Source organism: Acanthochromis polyacanthus, chromosome 2 (assembly GCF_021347895.1).
Source record: "Acanthochromis polyacanthus isolate Apoly-LR-REF ecotype Palm Island chromosome 2, KAUST_Apoly_ChrSc, whole genome shotgun sequence".
Lineage (NCBI taxonomy): Eukaryota > Metazoa > Chordata > Actinopteri > Pomacentridae > Acanthochromis > Acanthochromis polyacanthus.
The window spans coordinates 7942383-7965167 of NC_067114.1; the positions used below are offsets into that span (position 1 = coordinate 7942383).

At 39.2% G+C, this 22785-nt stretch overlaps 1 protein-coding gene across 1 annotated transcript in view; it reads right to left on the bottom strand.

Moving 5' to 3' along the window:
• LOC110956237 (ephrin type-A receptor 6-like) overlaps positions 1 to 22785 on the bottom strand; it is a 60852-nt gene that overhangs the window by 27260 nt on the left and 10807 nt on the right. Inside the window, exons 3-6 of the mRNA XM_022201581.2 lie at positions 10440 to 10568; positions 9224 to 9373; positions 8973 to 9134; positions 8651 to 8879 (exon numbers count right to left, since the gene is read on the bottom strand). Coding sequence (XP_022057273.1) covers positions 8651 to 8879; positions 8973 to 9134; positions 9224 to 9373; positions 10440 to 10568 — 670 coding nt within the window. The remainder of the gene's footprint in view (positions 1 to 8650; positions 8880 to 8972; positions 9135 to 9223; positions 9374 to 10439; positions 10569 to 22785) is intronic.

Genomic DNA, 22785 nt, shown 5'->3' on the forward strand with positions numbered 1-22785 from the left:
ATATTAATATTTCCCTGTAGTTACTGAAAGTGAGAAGACACTGTAGTGAGCAACATTTATTTCTTTTCTTCATCTTCTTTTATTATCTGATACATTATTACCTCCACTGAGAAACATTACAATTACAATGCTTCTCTTGGTGTTAGTTTTTCCTTATGGTGATAAGTTTCATACTGTGTACATGAATGGCGTCCAGCTGTGACACAGTATGAGGTGATGTGCACAGGACTCCTGGTATAAGATTATTGCTACTGAGTGGATTATCCTGGTGAAATAAACTGAATTAAATTGCTCTCATGCAGGAACAGATTCTGCTTCAATAAGTTCAGTTGATTCAGATACACTAAATCGATCTGTATGTGTCAGTTTGGGAAGAACCATCAAGGGTACTGGTTTACTAAGGATTAGACTTTCTACCTCGGGCTAAATTCTTGTTACCAGAGTCGACCCAAAGCTAGCAAAATTCGCCCGATCAGCCAGTTAATATTGTTTCATGTACAGACCTGTAGAAGTGCCAAATATCACACCAATCTGGAAATTATTATAAAAGTGGACTGTTCCCTTCTCTCAGAAACTTATCTAGCTTCCTATTAAGTGAAAAACATCTTTGAAAAACAGTCAAAGGTACAATATTGTGTGCTAGAAAAGAGAGAAGTTATCTGCACACCCTAAATTCAGTGAGTAGCACTCCCACAACTACAAAGCTAAAAAAGAACAACTCTGGGCTCTATAAATAAGAGACACTTGGGTTGATTTGGAAATACAATAAGTCTCCTTAATCTTATCTCCAGGCCAGAGTGAGAGTTGAAAAAACCTAATCAAAACTGTAAATTAGAAAGTGAATAAAAAAAAGCCTTCTGAGTCAGTAAACACTTTGAAAAATGGCAGCGCATTGCATTTTAATAGCAGACACCGCATGTGGACCTCCAGGGTAAGAAAGAGTTAAGTACAACTCCCTACAGGTGCATTTCAGTGAGCTCGCATAGCTTCAAAATCAGCCACATAAGTTGCTAATTAACCAGTCTCCAATGGGAATAGAGTTGCGGATTGGGAGGCGCCGCTGGTTCCAGTAGTGATTTTTCCCATTTTGTACGTGTTTGTCTAACAGAGACAGATACAGAGCCGCCACTCAGTCAGGCTGCTATTTGGTCCCACTGGCTACTCATGCAAATTGCACCAAAGAGAGAAAAAATGTCTCTTGCAACTTAAACAGCATTTTCCCCAAAGAGCAGAGGAGAAATCTGTTGACAGGAGACTTCAGACTGAAGACAAGTCAATTATTACACTTTGTATTATAAATTTCAAACCCACAGAGGTTGCATGTTTTTTAAAACATACCCAACATCAATAAAAAGTGAGTTTTATTTGCATGGTATTGTTCTAATTTAAAGTCTACAGGGGCAAAGTTGGTAGACACAGGGAAAACACTACTACATGCAGTTGTCTGCTTTACAATATCTTCAATATTACTCAGCACAGAAACAGTGGGTTGTCCTGGTTTGTGTCATGAATCCCATAGAGTTATATTATGGCCATCAATTTCATTTTTTTTTCAGCACTGTGTCTGAGAAATTGTGTTTTCTCTGTCACTTTGGTATCTCTAAATACTTCAACCTTGGGCACAGTTGCTGATAAAGAACAGGCTGATCAGAGGTGCTAAGTGGAACCTTGATAAGTGACCAGTTAAAGGAAAAATCTACTTAAAGTGTCTTAATAATGTGTTACACCTTTAATGCACCGTAGCACTGATTATCTAAGTCTCTGTGAATTGACTGAAGGGATGACCACCAATCTTCCAAAACATATTCACTCATTTGATGTTTTGATGTTGATTTTAGAGTGGGGAAGATGTTTCAAATTCTAAACTTCTAACCTGAAGGTCCTTCCTTCTATGGGGACAAATGGACCCAAACCATGTTAGCGAAATAGCCACTTACACCATAACAAAGCCACCATATATCCTCACTGTAGGGGTAAAAGTTCATGGTTTTTAATTTTAATTTGTCGTATCTATGTTAATCACTTTGGACTAATGTTTAAACAGAAAGACTTTATTGCTATGTTCTTGTTTTATATTGCAGATGAATGTGTTGATGATTGCTTTGACTGCTTTGTCTGAAATGTCAAACTGTGAAAGTCTGAAATAGTATCTTGAATGATGTAATATTCATCCATCCACCATTCTCTATACACCGCTTTATCCTCACTAGGGTTGCGGGGGATGCTGGAGCCTATCCCAGCTGACTCGGGAGAAGGCAGGGGACACCCTGGACAGGTCACCAGTCTGTCGCAGGGCTGATGTAATATTGTAGTTCATTTAATAAAAAACAGCAAACTTCACATGGCTAAATGCATGCACACACAGCGGAAGCCCAGCAAATGTTTTACATTCTTGCTGGGCTTCAGTGTACAGTGATTACTACCATTCCAGCTCTATATAGCTATACCCTTTGGGAATTGACACTCACATTTACACTTACAGGCTGCACAGTGGGGTAGTGGTCAGCACTTTCGCCTTGCAGCAAGAAGATCCCCGCTTCAAATCCAGGCCTGGGATCTTTCTGCATGGAATTTGCATGTTCTCCCTGTGCATGCGTGGGTTTTCTCCGGGCGCTCCGGCTTCCTCCCACAGTCCAAAAATATGCTGAGGTTAACTGGTTATTCTAAATTGTCCGTAGGTGTGAATGTGATTGTTTGTCTGTATATGTAGTCCTGAGACAGACTGGCGACCTGTCCAGGGTGTCCCCTGCCTTCGCCTGAGTCAGCTGAGATAGGCTCCAGCACCCCCCGCAACCCTAGTGAGGATAAAGCGGTGTATAGAGAATGGATGGATGGACTAATTGACCTTCCATGCATGTCTTTGGACTGTGGAAGGAAGCGGGACATAACCCACACAGGAAGAACTTCTAAACTCCACACAGAAATTTCACACTATCAAAATTGTTTCCAGTGAGGTTTCTGTTGAATGAATAATTGATTAACCGACTAATTACCAACCCAGGATAGTTCCCTTTGTATATCTGCTCCATTCATTTTTCCTTCAAACACGGTGGTCAAGGGTTAATATAGTTCTTTCAATTGCAGCGCTCACTGTTTTTTGGTTGACAGACAGAATGAGAACTTTGAATGACAGATGACAAGCAAAGTAAAGCAAAAAAGAAAAATGCAAGAAAGGAGACGATAAAAGGAATAAACAATCTGCACAAACAGGTGGATAGAACTGAGCACAAAGATATGTAAAAGGGATGAGACGAAAGATTGACACACAGGCAGAAATCCTTGCCAAAATCACGCTGCCGCTTAGTTCCTAATGAGAAGAGTAATTTGTCACCCAGCTTCCAATTTTTGAGGCACCTCATTCACATGGATATTATTTTCCTCCTGTGCCGAGGTCCTGCCAAAGGCAACACGGATTCATTTGAAATTCCAGCTGCTCCCTGCTCTCTAGTATAAGCCGGGAAGATCACCACCAAAAAGCAATTATAATACTCATACCACTATTTCTATTAAAAAGTTTGAAAACATTCGACACACACACATGCACACACACGCACACACACACACACAAACATAATGGTATTCAATTTGTTTACTATCAGTTGTTTGGGTTTTCGTCATGTCATTTTTTTTTTCTTTTGCTTTGTGTTGTGTCTTTTTCATGAACGGCTCAAAACCTCTTGAAGCAAATGCTGCAATATACATGAATAACCTGCAACAATAATGCAGACACAGAATGTTTCACCAGGTAGAAACTTCTGGGCTAAAAGCAGCAATTTAACCGGCTAGTCCATTTGTTGATCAGTCATTTCATTATTTGGTCAGAAATGCCGGAAAATAGTGAAAATGTCAGTTACATGTTTTCTACAGCCAGTGAGATCTATTTAAATGTCTGGTTTTACTCGTTCAACAGAACAAAAATCCAAAGATGCTTAGTTTGTTGGCATTCAGGACATAGAAAATCAGCAAATCCCCAGATTTGAGAGGCTGAAAGCAGAGAAAAGAGCTGTAGGTTGGCAGAGGTCACTACATAAAAAGTCACAGTCTAGTTCCTGATGACAAAAGTGACTAAAATGCAACTTTTATAACTGAAATCTGCATTCAATTTGGCAGCACAACAAGCTATAAGTGCATTGTTATATAATCATCCCGCAAACCAAATATGGCAAATGTGTTGGAGAAACAGTCATCCATTAACTTGGAGCAGATATGGAGCCACATTGGCATTGATTTGGATCTACAGTTGTGTCCAAAATGTTCACTTTCTAGTTTTGCATCAGTCTATATCAACTCCTATGGAAAGTTTTTGGTTCGTTAGCTGCTAAATGCCCCACTATGTTCAACAACTCATGACTACGAGTAAAAAAGGCGAAACTGCAGAGTTGGTTCTCTATGGATGTATTGCTATAAGACATTCCTTCTAAATTGCACATAAAAATACTGATCAAAGATGATTAATAAATCAACGCAAGGTGTTTCAAAACACCTGATAAATCTTTGGCCTTAGCTTGAGGTTCTCAGTTGGGATACTGAGATTTGAGTTTCAGTGTTGAACCTGCAGGCACTTGGTCAAGCAAAGTAGATCACTCCAGCACATTTTGCAGGAATGCGGTGACGTACCAGCAAGGAGATCTGGAGTTGTTTGGGTGCGTAGAGGTTGGAAGTTTTCTCTTGGCTTTACGTTGTCAGAAACAGATGGAGCCAGAGACTATGTTTACCCTGGTCTCTCAGCTTTGATATGCAGATGGGAAGTTCACAGAGAATGAGTGATGCTCTAGTCTGGCTGCGCTGTGTTAGAGGCCAGAGTAAACACAGTCCTTAATGGACAGAAGAGGGGCACAGTGACTCAGATACAACTAAGAGATGTATTGATTTCCTCATTCCCTATTCCATTTCACCCGAATTTGGGCTAGAAGTCATCAGTGAGTAAGCAAAGTATTATCAGTTTCTGGAGCACTCTGACACGGATAGGTCAGTGGCAAAACACAGCAAAAAACAGACTGACTCTCTTGTGCCACGATGCTTCCTCGCCATTCACTTTAAGTTGCATTAAGAGAAGCACAGGTATCAATTTCATGAAAAATAAAGGATGTAATAGCAGCCAAGACTGACGTTTGGAATATCTTGTTAAAACCAAAATATTTGCTTCTCTCATCCACTGTGGGTAATCACTTATCGTACTGGTGGGTTCTCGGTCTTGTCTGCATATGTGCTCTGATTCAAATGAAATTTGAAAAGACATCTCTATTAGCTTCCCCCGCAATTCACTGCCTCCTTTTGAATATGGTGCTGTGACGAAAGGATGTGGAACAAATAGCATTAGCACTATGATGTTGCCTTATCTAGGTCATGATATAACCAGCTCTATCTCTGAGTAATCCTCTTGTGGCTGACACTGAATGAAAGGAATAGAATAATAAAGCACTCGATTGAGATGTCAGAACAGTCTGGCAGAATGCTATTGGGGTGGAAAGCAGGGTTTGATAAGCGCTGATGCCTTTGTTTAGGCAGCTGGGAGGGAAAGATGGACGTGTTAGTGCAGAGCTCTGCTCATATTCAGGAGCGCTGGGGTTTTCCCTATTCTCTCTCTCCCTCTCTCTCTCTCTCTCTCCCTCTCTCTCCCTCCCGCTCTCCCTCTTTTGCTCTTTCCCCATGCTGCCTCTCAGACAGCTTTGATCACAGTACCCTTTGAAGCAGTGTTCCAAAATGAAAACGAGGAGAAAGCAGAAGTCATCGCAAGTTCATGCCTAAACTTCCTGCAACTACTTGCAAAGTGCACATCTTCATTACAGCATAAGCTCTGTCAGACCTATGGAAATTATTGATGAAGAAAAAATAATTGGTGATAAATCATTAAAGGCATAAATCATGAATTATAAGGCCATAATGTGTTGTTACTATTGACTGCCTCTTTTTAACCTGATAGTATTGAGTTCAATGATGTTGTTTGAGAATTTTCACAGCGTTCCTGATAGAAATAACCAGATTTTCCTGAACACAACACAACTGCACAGAAGAAACAACACAACATAGAAGGACTTTAGTTTCCTTTTTGTGGGATAATTCAGAGAAGAGTGAATCCAGAGGGAGCAGACTTTTTGGAAAATTCATGTTTCCTTTCAGGCTCGCAGTCCGATGACAAGAACATTAGTTTCGTGTCCATATGTCGACAGCAGATATAAAACAGAGAAATGTTTGGCAGACTCAACACTGTGGGAGCACTGTTAGTCAAAGTCTTTCAAAAGTGAGGATATGCTGTCTGTCTTTTTTTTAGGTTTTGTTTTGGAGCTACAATAATTCTTCATTCATTGTTCGTTAGCTGACTGAGAAAAAAGTCAATCAGCAATCCTTTTGATAACCACAAGCACAAGTGCCAAACATTCTCTTTAGCCTTGCAAATGTTCTGAACTGAACTACAACTGTTGGTTGAACAAAACAAGCAATTTGACGATCTCTTTTGCTTTTGTTTTAACACACATACACAACAAGTGTTAATAAAATAATATTCTGACTAAGTGATTGTGAAAATAGTCTTCACTGGAAGCCTTCTTTCATTTTCATGTTGTTTTTTGGATGCACAATGTACCACAAATGGGTTTTCTGCAGCAAATTATTACTGTGAGAGCCTTCAGTGACTGCATTCTATATAGCTACACCACTCAGAACTCTGCATCATGACACTTGTCAGCAGCTTTTTCATTAATTACCCTTAATGTTCAATATGTTGGTTGCATAAATATTAGGCGCATTTAGCTGTGCATGCTAGATGTTGTTGCTGAAATCATCGTAGTCCATACAGTAGCTGTTTTTTCATATCTGGTTAGGACTGGTTATTGGCAACATAAGATTTCTGCAAGATTTTTGCATTAATATATCTGGATTAGTTGTTATTATATTCATTACTGGTATCTGATATTCTGATAAATATACTGTAATACAATATATATTTTTATCTAAAAATTGCATTACAGTTTTGATGTGGGATTGAGGTGTCTGCCAACTTGTTGGTTTGACGAATACACAGCATGTAAGACTGAAAAAACAGACAAACACACACATCGTTTACCCAGTGCCAAGTGGGTTACTGCTACAGGAGTTACTGACCCATTCATTGTAGCGGCTGTCAAGATCCCCTTGACACTGTTGCAGCTACAGCACAGCCAAGAGAGGCAAACTACTGTCAGGCAAAGGGAACGGGGGAGAGTATAGATGTAGGACATATAAGAGGGACGCCATGAGAGTGATGCTCCTAAGCTGCCATCTCATCAGTAATCTCTCCTGACAGGCTTCTGCGTTGTTTAACTTGAGATGATTGAGAGTGAGAGAGAGAGGGAGTGAGAGAAGATAAATAAAAAGCAGATAAAAGAGAAGGAGATAAAAAGAATAAAAATTACACCCGAGGAGCAAATAAAGGAGATATTACAGCCTGTCCTACATATCAGCTGCGCTAATGACTACTGGAGTTCTCTCCCTGAGTAACCACATCACCACGGGGGTACTACATGAATTTCACCCCGACCGGCTGACACTGCTGTAAGTCTGTGAAATGTAGTAAGTAGCACGGAGCGCGCTTCAATTGTAATCATGCGGTGTGGCTCAATTTAGTTCCTGTCTTTAATTACAGGAGTAAGTCGGAGTGTTGTAAATGAAAGAGAAGGTTGGGGGAGTTTGAGAAAAAGACTAGGTGCGAGCTAAATTAGCTGTGAAACTAACAAATGAAGGCAATTAGCCAGCTAGCCCCCAGTCTGCTGGCACATTCTAATTGAGAAACCAGGCCAAAGAGTATCTGGAACAAGTCAACAGTTTCTTTAACTTTTTCTTAATCTGTTTGGATGCTGATACGACTAATTAGAGAAAAGGCATCCCATATAGCCATTTATAGAAGCACTGTGGCATTTATATGTTTTTATTTTTATTTTTTAGATTTGAGGGCTTTCATGTAAATGTAAAGCAGTCACTTAAACAGAATGATATTTATCACGATAATACCAGACAGAAACACCACAAATCCAAAAACAAATTGATAATACAAGAGATAGCCTTCAGAGTCCAGCAAGGTCATCATGGAAGTGGCAAGCTAAAGAAATGATTTTGAAATATCAAAAAACTCTGGGCGAAGCAAATAACCTCTTCATTTGAATTGTTTATGAACTTATAGAGAGTGTGAATTAACAACAAAAGGAGAAGTGAAAGGAGAAAAGTGAACGGGGTGTAAGTGGAGAGTAAACAAAGTGGAAAAGAGAGAAGAGAAGATGATGTGGGGAGGTGGAGCTGAAAAGAGATGAAGTGAAATGTGGATGGAAAGGATCAGACAAGGGTGCAGGCTTTCAGAGCGAGAGGAGGGAATATCAGCTCTGTAAACTCCAACTCCTGCAGATGAGTGGGGAGGCCCTGGAGATCTGTTAGTGTGATGCAATGTCTTCTCTTCTCTTCTCTTCTCTTCTCTTCTCTTCTCTTCTCTTCTCTTCTCTTCTCTTCTCTTCTCTTCTCTTCTCTTCTCTTCTCTTCTCTTCTCTTCTCTTCTCTTCTCTTCTCTTCTCTTCTCTTCTCTTCTCTTCAGCTATTTGTTTGCATCTGCAGTTTTACTACACTGTTGGTGAAGTGTACTACTCTAAAATTACCACATGCAAATATGCTTAAAGCAACTTCTCACCTCGGCAGTAGCCATCCATCTCCTCGTGGCCGATGCTGCAGACACAGCGGCCCAGTGGAACCAGCCAGTCTCCATCAGCACCACAGTACAGTTTGGGAGTGTCTCTTTCTTCTGCGTTCTCCACACATGCCCCTCGAACTTCCACCAGAGAGGACGAGTCCATGTGTGGCACCGTGTCCGGAAACGCTGCCAGGTTCCTCAAAGTCGACGGGCAACGTTTGTAGAACACCTTCAGTGAAAGAAACAACCAGCACATTGAAGCATTGCAGGTCTCATGAAAGAAATCAAATCATCAAGTTCTTGGCCCAAACTGCTCACAGACCTTGACTGACACAAGAGCTATACAAGCTCCCACATCTTGGAAGGCCAAGTAGAAGCCCTTCTGTGTAACTGGCCCCACTTCTCTGACCTCCGTGTTGAGGCGAAGAACACGATCTCCAAGATCAGTCTGTGTGAAACTTTCATCTGCTGCTATAGTGTCCACCTTAAATCCAATGACAAACACTCTACTCACTGCTACTGAACAATACCATTAGCGCAACATTGAACTCTTTATGACTTTACGGGTCTCACTTTGGCATAGTCAGTTGGCCGAAATCGTGTCGCTGCAGAGAGCGGTTCATCCGTTTGCAGGTAAAAGAGGTTGAAGGTTTCCTTGCAAGTGCCAGAAACCCAAGGAATGGAATTGCAGTCTCTTAGTGTGAAACGCAGCTCCACATATACCTGAGTACAAACAGAGATGGAAAAAAAGTTATCCCAAGCTCATTCCCAATATTAAGCATTACCCGATTGGCTCATCTGACCAGAAATCAACTGGATTCTGTCTTTAGATAAAACCTCGTGACTTAATATGTCCAAATGCAGGTACAAAAGCAAGTACATATCAGCATCATAGCACTAAATTAAGTCATAGAAATAATAATGGTATAGTTAATGTTTAAAAGTTTCCATGAAAACACACACTTTTATGCATGTGCTAACATAATTCCACAAGGGTCTTCTAATCATCAGTTAACCTTTCAACACCATTAGCTAACACAACATAGCATTAGAACACAGGAGTGATGGTTGCTGAAATAGACCTCTGTACCCCTATGTAAGTATTCCATTAAAAATCTGATGTTTAAAGATAGAATAGTCATTTACCACTTTAACAATATTTAGACTGTATTTGTGATTAATTTAATGTTAACTTCATTGAAAAAAATGTTTTTTTTTTCAAAAATAAGGACATTTCTAAGTGACCCCAAACTTTTGAACAGATAGAATAAAAAGCATAAAAGAGTACAAAGAAGAAACTTAAAAATTATAAAGGATAACCCATGAAAACTGTTTAATCAATGTAGGTTTCTGCCTTTTTCAAACTACACTGAAAGGTAATTTTAAAGTCTGATGCCCCAGACAGACTCAAAGGCTTTTTTGATATTTTGCAATACAGCAATGTTTCACACATAATGAGAAGAATCCCAGTCAATGTGTAAAGATGAAATCCTTCCCCATCTTTGATTTATTATGAGCTTCTCTGTATTGACTTTAATGGAAATCAGCCTCTCTCCAAAATGAAGTTGTGCTTTTTGTTACTATAAGGTACATCTGCCTGCCATTTTTCTCCCCTGATAGGTTATGCAGAAGATTGAATTCCCTTCAGGGAGGCTGATGCTTTCTCAACCTTGAGACAATGTCACAACCACAAGCCCTGTCTTCAAGACGACTTCATTTGATCCAACTTTCAGACAAAGATTTCTCAACGAGTTTGTATCTGAGGAGGTGTTGTGATGTGTTTGCAGACCCTCTGTGCAGCTTGTCGTTGGATCCATCCAGAGCGTAGCCAGTTGTTCTGGTTTGGCTCCATTACATGGCAAACCTGGAAGGTGTGAATAGGTCTGTTCTGCTCATCCATCTCTGTGATAGCATCCCACTGTAGAAATACATGAAGCAAATAATGGTACATTTGTGAATAACAATTGCTATATAGCAAGCAGTGTTTAGTCTTTAAAACTATTACCTGCAATGTGAAAAAAAAACCTGTTTATTTGGCTCCATCATTAGAACGGGGGATGAAAACAAGTACGTTATTTTTAAAAAATCTAATTAAATGTATTTTTTGTAGCGAGTTGACACCTAATGATAACTCTGCAAGCAAATTTAATAAGTAGGTTTGTGGAGGGCAATAACAGGACTCCATTAAGATTTTTACTATTTGGGTGAACTGATCCTTTAAGACAACAAGTAACGTCTGAATTCACGTCAGTAACAGGGATTGACTGATATATACAAACACTTATTTGGATATGTATTATATTATTACTAGATCGCATAGCAAATTCACTAATATACAGATTGTGTTTGGTGATTACAGTAACTGCACCCATGATCCTGTTTCAGAGCTGCTCCATAAAATGCTCAACCTCTGCACCTCTGTCTGCATGCGGTGAAACTTAATTTCTATAGAAACATGACGTTTTGAGAGACACCAAGTTAGATTTACCAATGTTTTCAAGCTGTTGCATCAGCCAGACTCTCTCATTTGTCTGCTCCGCTTTAACGGTGTAATGATCAGAGCTTCAAAAGCCCGAACATTTATTGACAGAACTTCTTTCTCACAACTCCTGTGGCATTACATGGGCAGCTGAGATCATGTCAGATGCACAGCTGGGTGTGCAATTATAACACTAGAGCTTGAGATACATGGAAGGCAAGGTAGCACTTCTGCTTGATTACAGTCTGTAAACGCAGTGGTGATTTATAACTGACAGTAAATTATTCTGCAAAAAATTTGGATTAAAAAAAGATTATTTTGTCTTCAATGAGTGAACAAAAACACCAGTTCTGTCAAGAATGGTTGGTTTAAATCCTAATTCGAGAAACAGTAAAGCACAGCTTTCCCTGTCCAAAGGCTGAATTCTCCAAAGGATGCTGTCCACGATAATGGGTGCTTGGTCTTCTCCAAACAGTGAAGACAGTATAGACAAAACCTAATGGCTTCCTCATCAAATCAAACATTTCCGATGGCCAAATATATTACAGAGTTGCACTCAACAGTGTAACAGCAAAGCCTTTTTTCTTCAATATAAGTCAATTTCCTGCAAGTATTTGTCACACTCCTGGACCAATGGAGAAGAAAACAACTGGAGACCAAATAGCAGATGAACACTGTGCAGTTTTATGACATTTCTTGAAATACCACTTGACAAGGACCATCTAACCGCTCCATTAAACATATGATGGAGTGTGAGGCTGTTCTCCCATTAAAAATTTACTCTCAGAAGCAAAATACTGGACTTTAGCGCTGCAGATTTCTGTTAATATTCTACTTTTTCCTGAAACCACAACATTTCCTAAATCTAGCCAAGTTACTTGACTTGTAGAATGGCATACAATGGATAATGGGATACATGAGGCTACAAAAGATGCCCTCGTGATCACTTGCTAACGTGAGCAAACGAAGGCTATGTATCTGCACCACATGTGAAGAACCCTTCAAAATGGGACAGACCATGTCTCCTTATGACAGTTTTTTGGTGTTGAAATGCTGTCTTTCCAGTATTCATCCCCTAACCTTGGTCAGAGCTACTAAATAGATTTTCACTATCCAATAACCTTTCCTCTCTCCTTCAGTCTTCCTCAAAATGCGGAAGATTGAAGCTTCCTCCATGATTGCCCGTTATCATTTCCAGGTCACAAGCCGGATCATGGGGGTCATAAGAAACCACAAGCGGCTACACAGGAAACACTGTATGACCGGTTTGTGATATCACTTACCACCATGCTGTCTTATGTATTATGTAAATCTGTACCTGTGATATCTGCAAAAATGGGCTGTTAAATAGGTGAAAATTGGACCGTGTTGCTGTGTTAAATTTTAAAATGCACATACAGACACAGGAGTCATAAAGGAATTTGAAACAACTGAGGCTGAGTGTTCTCAAATGTGAATTATTAAATAACACTTTAACCTTGACTGGAGTGTGCAAAAGCAATTAATCTTATATTAATTAAGCTATATAGAAAAGCTCCATTTGCCCCTCGTGGGCCAAATGATTAATCAATCATAATCACTCCCTCTTTCACTTGGAACTCTGGCGTCCCAGTAATGTCCTGCTTTTGTCTTTATAACATTAACTGGACTCCAAGTCTGTGATCATGAATGTCTCTTTGTCCTGTTATAGTTTAGATATAAAAGCAAATCACTTTTTATTTATATATAGCATATGCACAATGAGCTACATACATTACATACTTTAGTGTATGTAAACATGGCATGGATTTGTATATGATTACAATATTGTTAATTATGTTGTTTGTATTCAGCTCAGCTCTTTGTTTTACTCTAGACAAACCTATGCATCTACAGCCACATTAAAGGTTTAAGAACAGGATCTAATTTTTTTCCTTTTTTGATGTCTTAAACACTGGCATTGTGCCCATATTTTCACTGAAATTAAGTTTAGTTTGCTGTTATTATTCCTCCTGTTCATAGAGGCTATTAAGAGATCACTTCTTGATGCATGTTCAGTGTGAGAGATAAGGTACAAAATCTACAATTTTTATTTTGTGGAAAAACACATTCTGGATTTTACTATATGCACTATACAAATCAAGTAGGGGGGCTGCACAGTGGAGTAGTGGTTAGCACTTTCGCCTTGCAGCAAGAAGATCCCTGGTTCAAATCCCGGCCTGGGATCTTTCTGCATGGAGTTTGCATGTTCTCCCTGAGCATGTGTGGTTTTTCTCCGGGTACTCTGGCTTCCCCCCACAGTCCAAAAATATGCTGAGGTTAATTGATAACTCCAAATTGCCCGTTGGTGTGAATGTGATGTGATTGTTTGTCTGTATATGTAGCCCTGTGACAGACTGGCGACCTGTCCAGGGTGTCCCTTGCCTTCGCCCAAGTCAGCTGGGATAGGCTCCAGCACCCCCCGCGACACTAGTGAGGACAAAGCGGTGTATAGAGAATCAATGGATGAAAATAAGCAGGCGTCTATTCAGTACAAATGTTCCACTTTGTGTCACTTTTCCTCCCCTGCAGTGAAGCACTGAAACAGTTTTTGTTGTCAATTGTGTATTAAAAGGCTGCTTTAGTGAAAAGAGATTGAATTACATTTTTACTCTGAATGACGACTGGATTTTGTCCTGCATCACTTTTGTAGCATGTTATAAAATGATCTCTGAAAGGGTAGTATGATCAGGAGGAAAGATTACAGCAAGTAAAACTGTTTTGGTGCTCATGCAAGCTGGTCATTGGTTTAAGTCAGATTTTGTAAAATGAAAATGCATCCTTTAACCATAGTAGATAATTATATGCTAGCATTTTGATGTTAAGTAGGTGTAATGGCTAATTAGCAATAAGCACAAAGCACTGTAGAGAATTGTGGGGATGTCATTAGTTTTGCAGGCATCTGATGATGGCTGATGGCCCCACATTAAAGGTAATGGGATCAAATTTTTGCAAATTGACATTTGTACAAATTTTGATGCAAATCCGACAAGTAGATGTTAAATTGCTTCACTGAAAAAGTGTAAATCTGACCTACTGATGGTGTTATAGGTCAGAAAAGTACTAAAGTAATTAAGATTTTTTTCCTTGAAGAGCCTCGAACATTGAAAAGAAATCAGTATAGTTATATAACAACGATAGTTAAGATATTTCAGCTTGGACCAAAGTGATGAACGGACAGCATGGGTGCAGACCAGCCATCCCCAGAGCCATGCTCCTGGCATTGGCTAAAAATATTGGATATATTCAGAGACACCCACTATTGTTGCATATAACTGCAAGGCCTCTGCAGTGCTTTGCCACATGCCATTTAGACTGTCATTTCTGAGATTTTCTGCTGGTGTAAAAAAGGCAGAAATGCTGTAGAAGCCACAGAAAGGAAATGTATCTGAAAGCGGGACTCACACACTTGATGTAAGAGGAGTTTCTTCAACATATATATATTCTTGCTTCAGTGCCCTCCTTACAAAGCTTGAAACAGAAACTGAGTATCTTTAAAAAAGCAGACTTTCTGGTTTGCATAAGATCAGCATTAAGTAATTGGAGTTCCATTATGCATACAAACAAGAGAAAATGGTGATTCGTCACTCTGTGTGCCTCAGTGTTCTAAAATGCACCCTTGGGATGTGGCATGGTTCAGAGCCGAGAAAACAAATGCAAACCCCGAGTTTGAAAGATGAGCTGCAGCCCACGCTCTCTGAGGCAATCAGATATGCACCTACTAATCGCTCTGCCTATTAGTCCCAAGCCTAGCAGACTGTAGCAGACAGAAACCAGGTTTTGAGTACAAGGTGTAGAACTAATTAATGCGCTGAACGCACACTAATATTGCAATAAGAGAGAGCAATAGCAGGTTTTCAAAAAGTGGCCCAGAAAAATGCTCGCTTAGTTTCGAGGTCGAACCTGCGATGAACTGCTGATGTGCAGATTGTCGTACTTAGTCACAGCACTTTACCGTGTTAAAAATATCCTCACCTAATCTAAAAACTAATTAACACACTTATCATATCATCACATATCATCACAATAACGTGCACCACGATTAAACCTGCTCCCATGAAGCAGCCAATTGACTTCTGCTTGTTCAGGTGAACCATGTCCAAATGGATTTTAGCAACGGTTGCAATTAATGACTTCAGCGTCTGCAGGAAGATTGCTATTCGAAGGACAGGCCAGGAAAACCATGGAACACTTCAACATATTGCTTGTAGATGACTGTTTACTTCAAGAGCATCAATCCCTGTTCAGATTGTAAGTACACTGACACATTGCACCTGCTTCATTTCTCAACATTTCCTTATGGTAGCCATTATAATGTATTGGAGTGATGCTGAGTCTTTTAGTACCTGTTGCTGATTTCCATGTAGTATTAGTTAATATTTATACCATTCTTATGAATGACAAATGCTTATCTGGGCTGTGTGTATCCAAACAGACAGTACTGACTATTTTGTACTGTGACAAACCAGGTATGAAGCAATCACCTAGTTTAATGCACAAGAATGCACATAAGTTGTTGAGCTGCTGGACATTCAGCTGGTCGGTGAACCTAGGAAATGTATTCTACATGCAAATTTTACAAAAATTTAAAATGAAAATACTTTTAATATCCTTCTACTTGAGACAAATATACAAATACAAATTATGTCTTGTGCAATGTTTGACTTACGTGTTGTTTCTGCAGTTGTATGAACATGACAGTACCAGTTTTTCCTCCTCAAGCTCTCTGTTTTTGTCCCAATACTCAGCAACAGGACAGCAGCTGGACAGAGCACTATGCTCTGTGCATATAAATCCTGATATGTTTATTCCACATCCCGTCTGGACCAGGCTTCAGAAAGGACTCAGGTTAAGAAGTGTTCTGAATCCTGCTTTGAATGTATTGACAAGCCGATGATTCTGGCTTGTAAGAACTTCTCCGTAGCATCATTATGTCACACTTCAGTCCTCCTCATCACTGCTTGAGAAGCATTTGCAAAGCTACATCATTGTGCGGAGACATTTTTCTTGTTTGTTTGTTTTTGGGTTATTTTTTTTTTTACGATTGCTTCCAGTAGCTTAAGGCCTACACTCAGCTCCTGACAGGAATCTTTGACAGCCGTTGAATTTATTCAGAGAAAAGTTGCTATTAAAGTTTTTCTCTGAAAAGGGGTTCAGATGGAACTTTTGCCTTGCAGATACAGAAATCATCTGATGGCTCCATAGAGATCAGGCTTACTAACATTAAAAAACCCTTCTGTTCACTGTAGCATATCACCCTTATTAGTGATAATAGTCATATTTAATGCATGTTGCAGCTTTTAGAGCCAACTTTCTATTAAGTGGTTAAGTGCTTAATTAAGTTGCATAATTAAATGGTTCCTGCAGATTTATTTCTTTAAGAATTTTAATGTTCTCTGTTGAAAGTAGAACCCAAGAACAAAGTATGACCAAAACTTTAGATTCACGCCTGAATTCAGCACAATTTGGTTATAGGACTTACTACTTCTGCCTCACACCACAACTGTTCTTTCCAGCTAGTCGCCTGTCCTCGCCTACGCATGGCTTATGTATATATTATATATATGCTATTATGGCAGTGACGGAAGAATTGTGAGAAGCGAAAGCGAGAGAAAGGGAGCAAAAAAGGTGCTGTTGATAAAGATAATTTAATGCTAATTTAGTGCTTTAATGCTGAACAACACATGGGCCCAAACTAGAAAGTACATTATGTGATTATTAAAATAATTCCTACACACACATTAACACCGGAGAATTACTCACTCGGTGTCTCAGGTTTCACACAATATGTGCGATACCACTTAATATTATCCAAAATACATCTGAGCATTTTTCATCATTGTACGAAGCCGTGATTTGGAGTCATCAAAAGAAAATTTATGTAAAGATGAGAATCTTCATTCCTTACAATGCTTTCTGCCTCATTTTCAAGTTGCACTAATAGTATGTAGTCATGTGACTGATTGCAGTCTTTAGAGGTAATCATGAAAATTCCATAGACATATTTTCTTTTCAGCATAAAATATCTATACCCACCCCTGTCTAGGAGAGCGGCCAGTTTTCCTAGACCAGGGTGGGTGTAGGAAGAAGACCCCAATGCAGATACCAGAAGCAAATGAAACGGTGAGCTTTAATCCAAAAAAATGATACAAGTCCAGAAACCTAAGTTCAGATGAATGAATAAACAAGACAAAAATAAACAAAAACTACAGGGAGCTGGCAAACATAAACCAAAAATAACCAAAAAGCAACAAAAGCACAGGAAGCAATAAATGGAACAGCATATCAGGGTTCAACAAATAAAATGCACAAACCAAGGTCAGATGAGGAACATTAGGAAAACCAGGCAGGTCAACACCAGGAACACAAACTGGAGACTAAGCAGGACGAACTGGCAAAGACAGGAAAAAAGACAAGACTGTTTTTACAGTCAGAACTAAAAGGGGAGATTAAACACTAGTGGCTCACAAGACACGGGCTAAACTCATCAGAATAATCAAGAAAAGGAGGGAAACAGGCAAAGGAAGGAAGCAAAAACACAAGTGGCACGTGAGTAAAAGTGATGTCAAAATAAAACAGGAAGTAAAAAGAAAATAAAACCAAAACCCAAAGACCATGACATCCTGCATTAACAATACTAAAAGGACAGGTGGTAGATGTATTTAGAAACTAGACTACAGTCTACAGACTACAGGGCTACAATCCAATTCATGGATTTGTTTAGGTCTATCTGCTCTGACTGATCGGATAAAGGCTTTGGGTACCATTGGCCACTCATTTCGTGCAGCTCTGTGCTTTCCTTCCACTATCTGCATGATTTCATTTTCAAAATCCACCTTGCTACAGGCAACAACAATGACATCCTCTGGGCTAGCAACCTACTACAATGAAAATCTTAAGTTTTGCCAAGGGTTTGGATTGTGCAGTAACATGCACTGCTAGTTTTTTTTAAACAACAGATTACCCATTTTAGTGATCGTGCCTGTATCCTTCCATGCAAAGATTCCACCAAAACAATTCTGTGAGGGAGCACTGAAGAGCCGCATGTTTTGTTTAGCGCTGCTCAAGTCGATTGGGATTGGTTAGAATGATAGTGTACTACAGATGACCTGGCTAAGCAAGACTAAATTCTATCGAAAGTGTTTGTTTAAAATTTACATTAAAGACTAACCAAATGTGACGGCAAGGAGTCCTAACAAGGATAATGTATGTGAGAGTGGGACTGGGCTCAAATGGTAAATGGTCTGTATTTATTTAGCGCTTTACTATACCTGCGAGGTACCCAAAGCGCTTTACAAGATACGTCACATTCACCCATTCACACACACATTCACACATTGATGGTGGTAGCTGTCATGCAAGGCAGCTAACCATAACCCATCAGGAGCAATTAGGGGTTTGGTGTCTTGCTCAGGGACACCTCGACGTGAGCCGAGGATTGAACCGGCAACCCTCCGGTTGCAAGACAGCCACTCTACCCACTGAGCCACACCACCCCAAGTGCTTTTGTAGGCTCCACAGAGGTCCAACACAGGAGGTGTCATTCAATGACATGAAAAATACACCGCCCGTCCCAAAAAAAGTTGCACACTCTATTATTTTACTGGACCGCCTTTAGCTCTGAGAATGACACACGTGCCGTTTTGATAAGCTTCTGCAATGTCACAACATTTATTTCTGTCCAGAGTTGCATAATTTTATACAAAGATCTTATGTTGCTGATGGGAAAGTCGGACCATTGCACAAAGTCTTTTCCAGCACGTCCCAAAGATTTTTGGTGTGGCTGAGGTCTGGACTCTGTGGAAGCCAATCCATGTGTGAAAATGATGTCTCATTCTCCCTGATCCACTCATTTTTAATGTGAGCCCCATAAATCCTGGCATCGTCATCTTGGAACATGTCCATGCCATCAGGGAAGAAAAACTCCCCTGACAGACCGGGTCATTTAGTATATTCAGGTAGTCAGCTGAATCTTCGGGCACATAACATTGCTAAAACTGAACCTGACCTTTTTTCTGATTAGCCTCACTGATCAGTGGTTTTCTTACAGCTACACAGCTGTTTAGTCCCAATCCTTTGAATTCCCTTCACATTGTGCGAGTGGAAATGTTTTTACTTTCAGTATTAAACATAGCCATGAGTTCTACTATTGATTTCCTACAATCATCTAAGAGTTTGTTCTGATCACATTTGTTCCTCGAAGATGATGGTTCACCAGTATCTTTCAAGGTTTTAATAATGTGTTGGACAGTTCTTAATCCGATTTTAGTAGTTTCAGAAATCTCGTTAGTTGTTTTCTTTGCTTGATGCAGGCCAATAATTTGACCCTTTTGAAACAGATTAACATCTTTTACATGACTACAGGATATGATTTCCAACATGGTTGTTTACAAATGAGAAGTTACTCTCTGCATCAGCTAGAGTTAAATAAGTTGTTGCCTGCTGAAACGTATTCATCATTGCAGTAAATATCCAGTGGAAGGCTCTCTATTTGCTTAGCTAAATCCAAGTGGCAACTTTTTTTGGACAGGCAGTGTATTTGTGCACTAGCATCCTGATATCATATTTTCTGCAGGAAAGAGTTTGTTAAGTTGTGCTCCTCTTTCCTTAGGGTGGCAATTTGAGAGGTCGGTGAAAAGTTTCATCTCAACAGAATGTAACTTAAGTGACCTTTAAACTCCAATCCACACAAAATCTGTGTTGTTTTCAAAAAAAAAAAAAATCTGTGGTTACATAACACAGCAACAAGAATTAGTGTGATTAGTAAGTACAGAACAAAAAATGAACACAGAATTTCCCTTTCAGGTGAAGTTCTCATCTGAGTGTAAATACTTCATGTCAGTATGTACTGAGCCAGGCTGTTCAGAAAACTCATACACACACTTTCAGCAGCCGCACACTGACATATGGTGTTGTACTAACAACAATGGTGGAGGCACTCAACCTGGCTAAGAGGTGTGAGGTTTTGATTAAAACAAGGCAATTTGTCATTGTCAGACGAAAGGGAAGAGGGAGTGAGGTGTTATGAAAATATCATTAAATCTCTGTAGTTTTGATGAATTATTGATTTGATGTGAATCTAGGTGGTGCCGTTGTGCTGTGCTTTTTTTTCCCTTCAACTAATTAATGCCATTGTTGGTCCCCATAGCGAAAAAGGATGTTTAGGCTGTGTGCAAGGGAAGAGAAGCTTTTTTCAGTATTGGTATTTGTCCCTGAAAATATCTCAGCATTTTGTAGCTATTTATTGGTTTTGCTCCAAAGGATTTATTACACTTTTAATAATAGCCTGAAAGCACAAACACTCCCCACCTTGCATCTCGAATTAGACACGACGTCATGAAAAAAATATTGCTGTTTATTGCTGATGGTTGCTTGGTCCCAGATGAAATATTTGTAAGAATGAAATGTACCTCCCCTTCAGGTTTAGCCCTGCAAGAATTATACGCAAGAATGAAATTAGTTTAATTACTAGATATTTGAAAGGCTTGTTCATGTCTCTATTTACTGCACATAGACACATTCACATGTGCTCTATAAAAACCCCACAACCTGGAAAAAGTAGTTTATTGCAGCTTTTATATTTCAGTAAGTGCTTTTTGGAAATTTTTATTCACAAATATAATTGAAGTGAAATCTGATCACAAAGTTTTAGTTTCCTGAATGTCCTACAAGTAACATTACATTGGCATTTTTGTTATTTACTGATGTCATTCGTATCAATGATCCATGTAGTTTATACCATTTCATCAAGTCCATGAAAGTCTGCAGAACATACATAAAAACATAAAGTGGAAAAGAAGTTCTGTTTTAAGATTGATCACATTCAGAATTTAACATTTTTGTTTTATTCATGTCCCTTATCACAGGTTATCATTTGTCATTTCTGATTGATTGCCAGTCTTTAAGGGATGAGTCTTGTGTAGTGAAATGAATGATAAACCTTTTTTTTTTTTTTACATTCCCGCTGCATTTATTTGCTATGAACAGAATCTAACAATGAGAAGAAGAACAGAGCAGAGTGGGTGCCAGGTTTGTCCTGTATCTCTTTCTGTTTGAGTGGCCACAAAGGCATTCAGGTTGTGTGATGGTGTTTTTGTAGCTGGTATGGACAAAAGGTTTAGTGGTAATTAGGTCCCCTAGATCTAAAGCAAATCATTTTACCAGTATTGTGCTGTAACACTCTGCCCACTTTACAACATTATCCAAGTTTCTGATTATTGCCTGCCATTGTCGGCTTCTTAACAATCCCAGAATCAATGTTATTTTTAAAAGGGTTTTTTAAGATGGATACATTTTGAATGATATTGCTCTTGCTCCTAAATGGTTTAAATACATGCACTGTGAGTAGCCTTGCATAAAAGCTTCTGCCAGGTGAATGCTATTTAATATTATTACTGTCTCACTAAAGTCAGAGATGTTCACGCTCACACAGCAATCAAAAAACCTGAAGTTAGACAGGGTCTTTGTACACCACAATATCTAAAAATTAGAATGATTTTGCTTTCTCAAAACCAACATAAGCAGGCGCCAGGGTTCACAGTTCAAACATGCAACTATAGAGCACTTCTAGTTTGATTCTGAAAAGCTGCATCCAGTAAAGGCAGCTCAAATGGCATCAGTGACCGGATGGAGACAAGATCTCTGTTTAATTCAGTGGATTTAATAATAATTTAAACTCCTAAAAGTTCATTTCTGTGTATCAGACTTACATATTTATAAGTTTTGTCCAAGAAAATACTCCCTTCATACCTTAAAATGGCGTTGATGTGACAGCCTTACCTCTTTCAGAATGTAGTTCAAACTTTTTTCTCTACACACCCATCTGCTGCTCACTAAACCTCAAGCACACCAGCTCACCTATGACTTTGCATGAACAGCCAGTCTATTCTACACAATAGCAAGTTGTAATACTAGAAAAATTCTGAAAGGCAATAATAAAATGGAAAGCCCCACCCAGAAAGATGACAGGATCGGTTTTGTCAAGAAGTCTGAATTTGTGCTCTTTTAAATTGTCAGCTGTAATTTCAAGCTTCCTAAATTGGAATAGATTGATAAAGTGAAGCCAACAAATTAGTCAAATTTGGATTGGTAACTGTTCACTCACATCTCAGCTGCACGATCACGGCCAAAATGATGATAGTTTTGAACAACATTATTCATAACGTTTATTCACTGAGTTTAAAGGACAAAATGTTTCACTATCTGTACTCAAACGTTGTGTTACGTTCCTGCTAATATACAAATTTATTTGCATCAAAATCAGACTGGTCCTTTTTCACAATTCATCTTCCAGACACAAATTATGAATAAAATGGTGCCAGAACTTTTTCCCCCAAAATTAAAATGAATGGAGCACTGCTGTCATTACTTTCATGTTGTACGTCACCGTCGTGGATTCTGGATAAGGACGGGGGTTTACTGAACATTAGTGACGTTATTGTTCTTGGCCGTCATTTATTCACTCTAGTGCAGTTTGTGGTGTTTTTTTTTTCATATGGATTGAAAAATTATTTGTGCAGCACAGACTCAAGTCTCATGCTATCTTTGTAAATGATTTGTTGACATCACTTGCCCTAAGCCCAAAATACTTCCAAACAACAAATGATCTATTTTGAGGGACGAGTTCTTCATTTTCTGC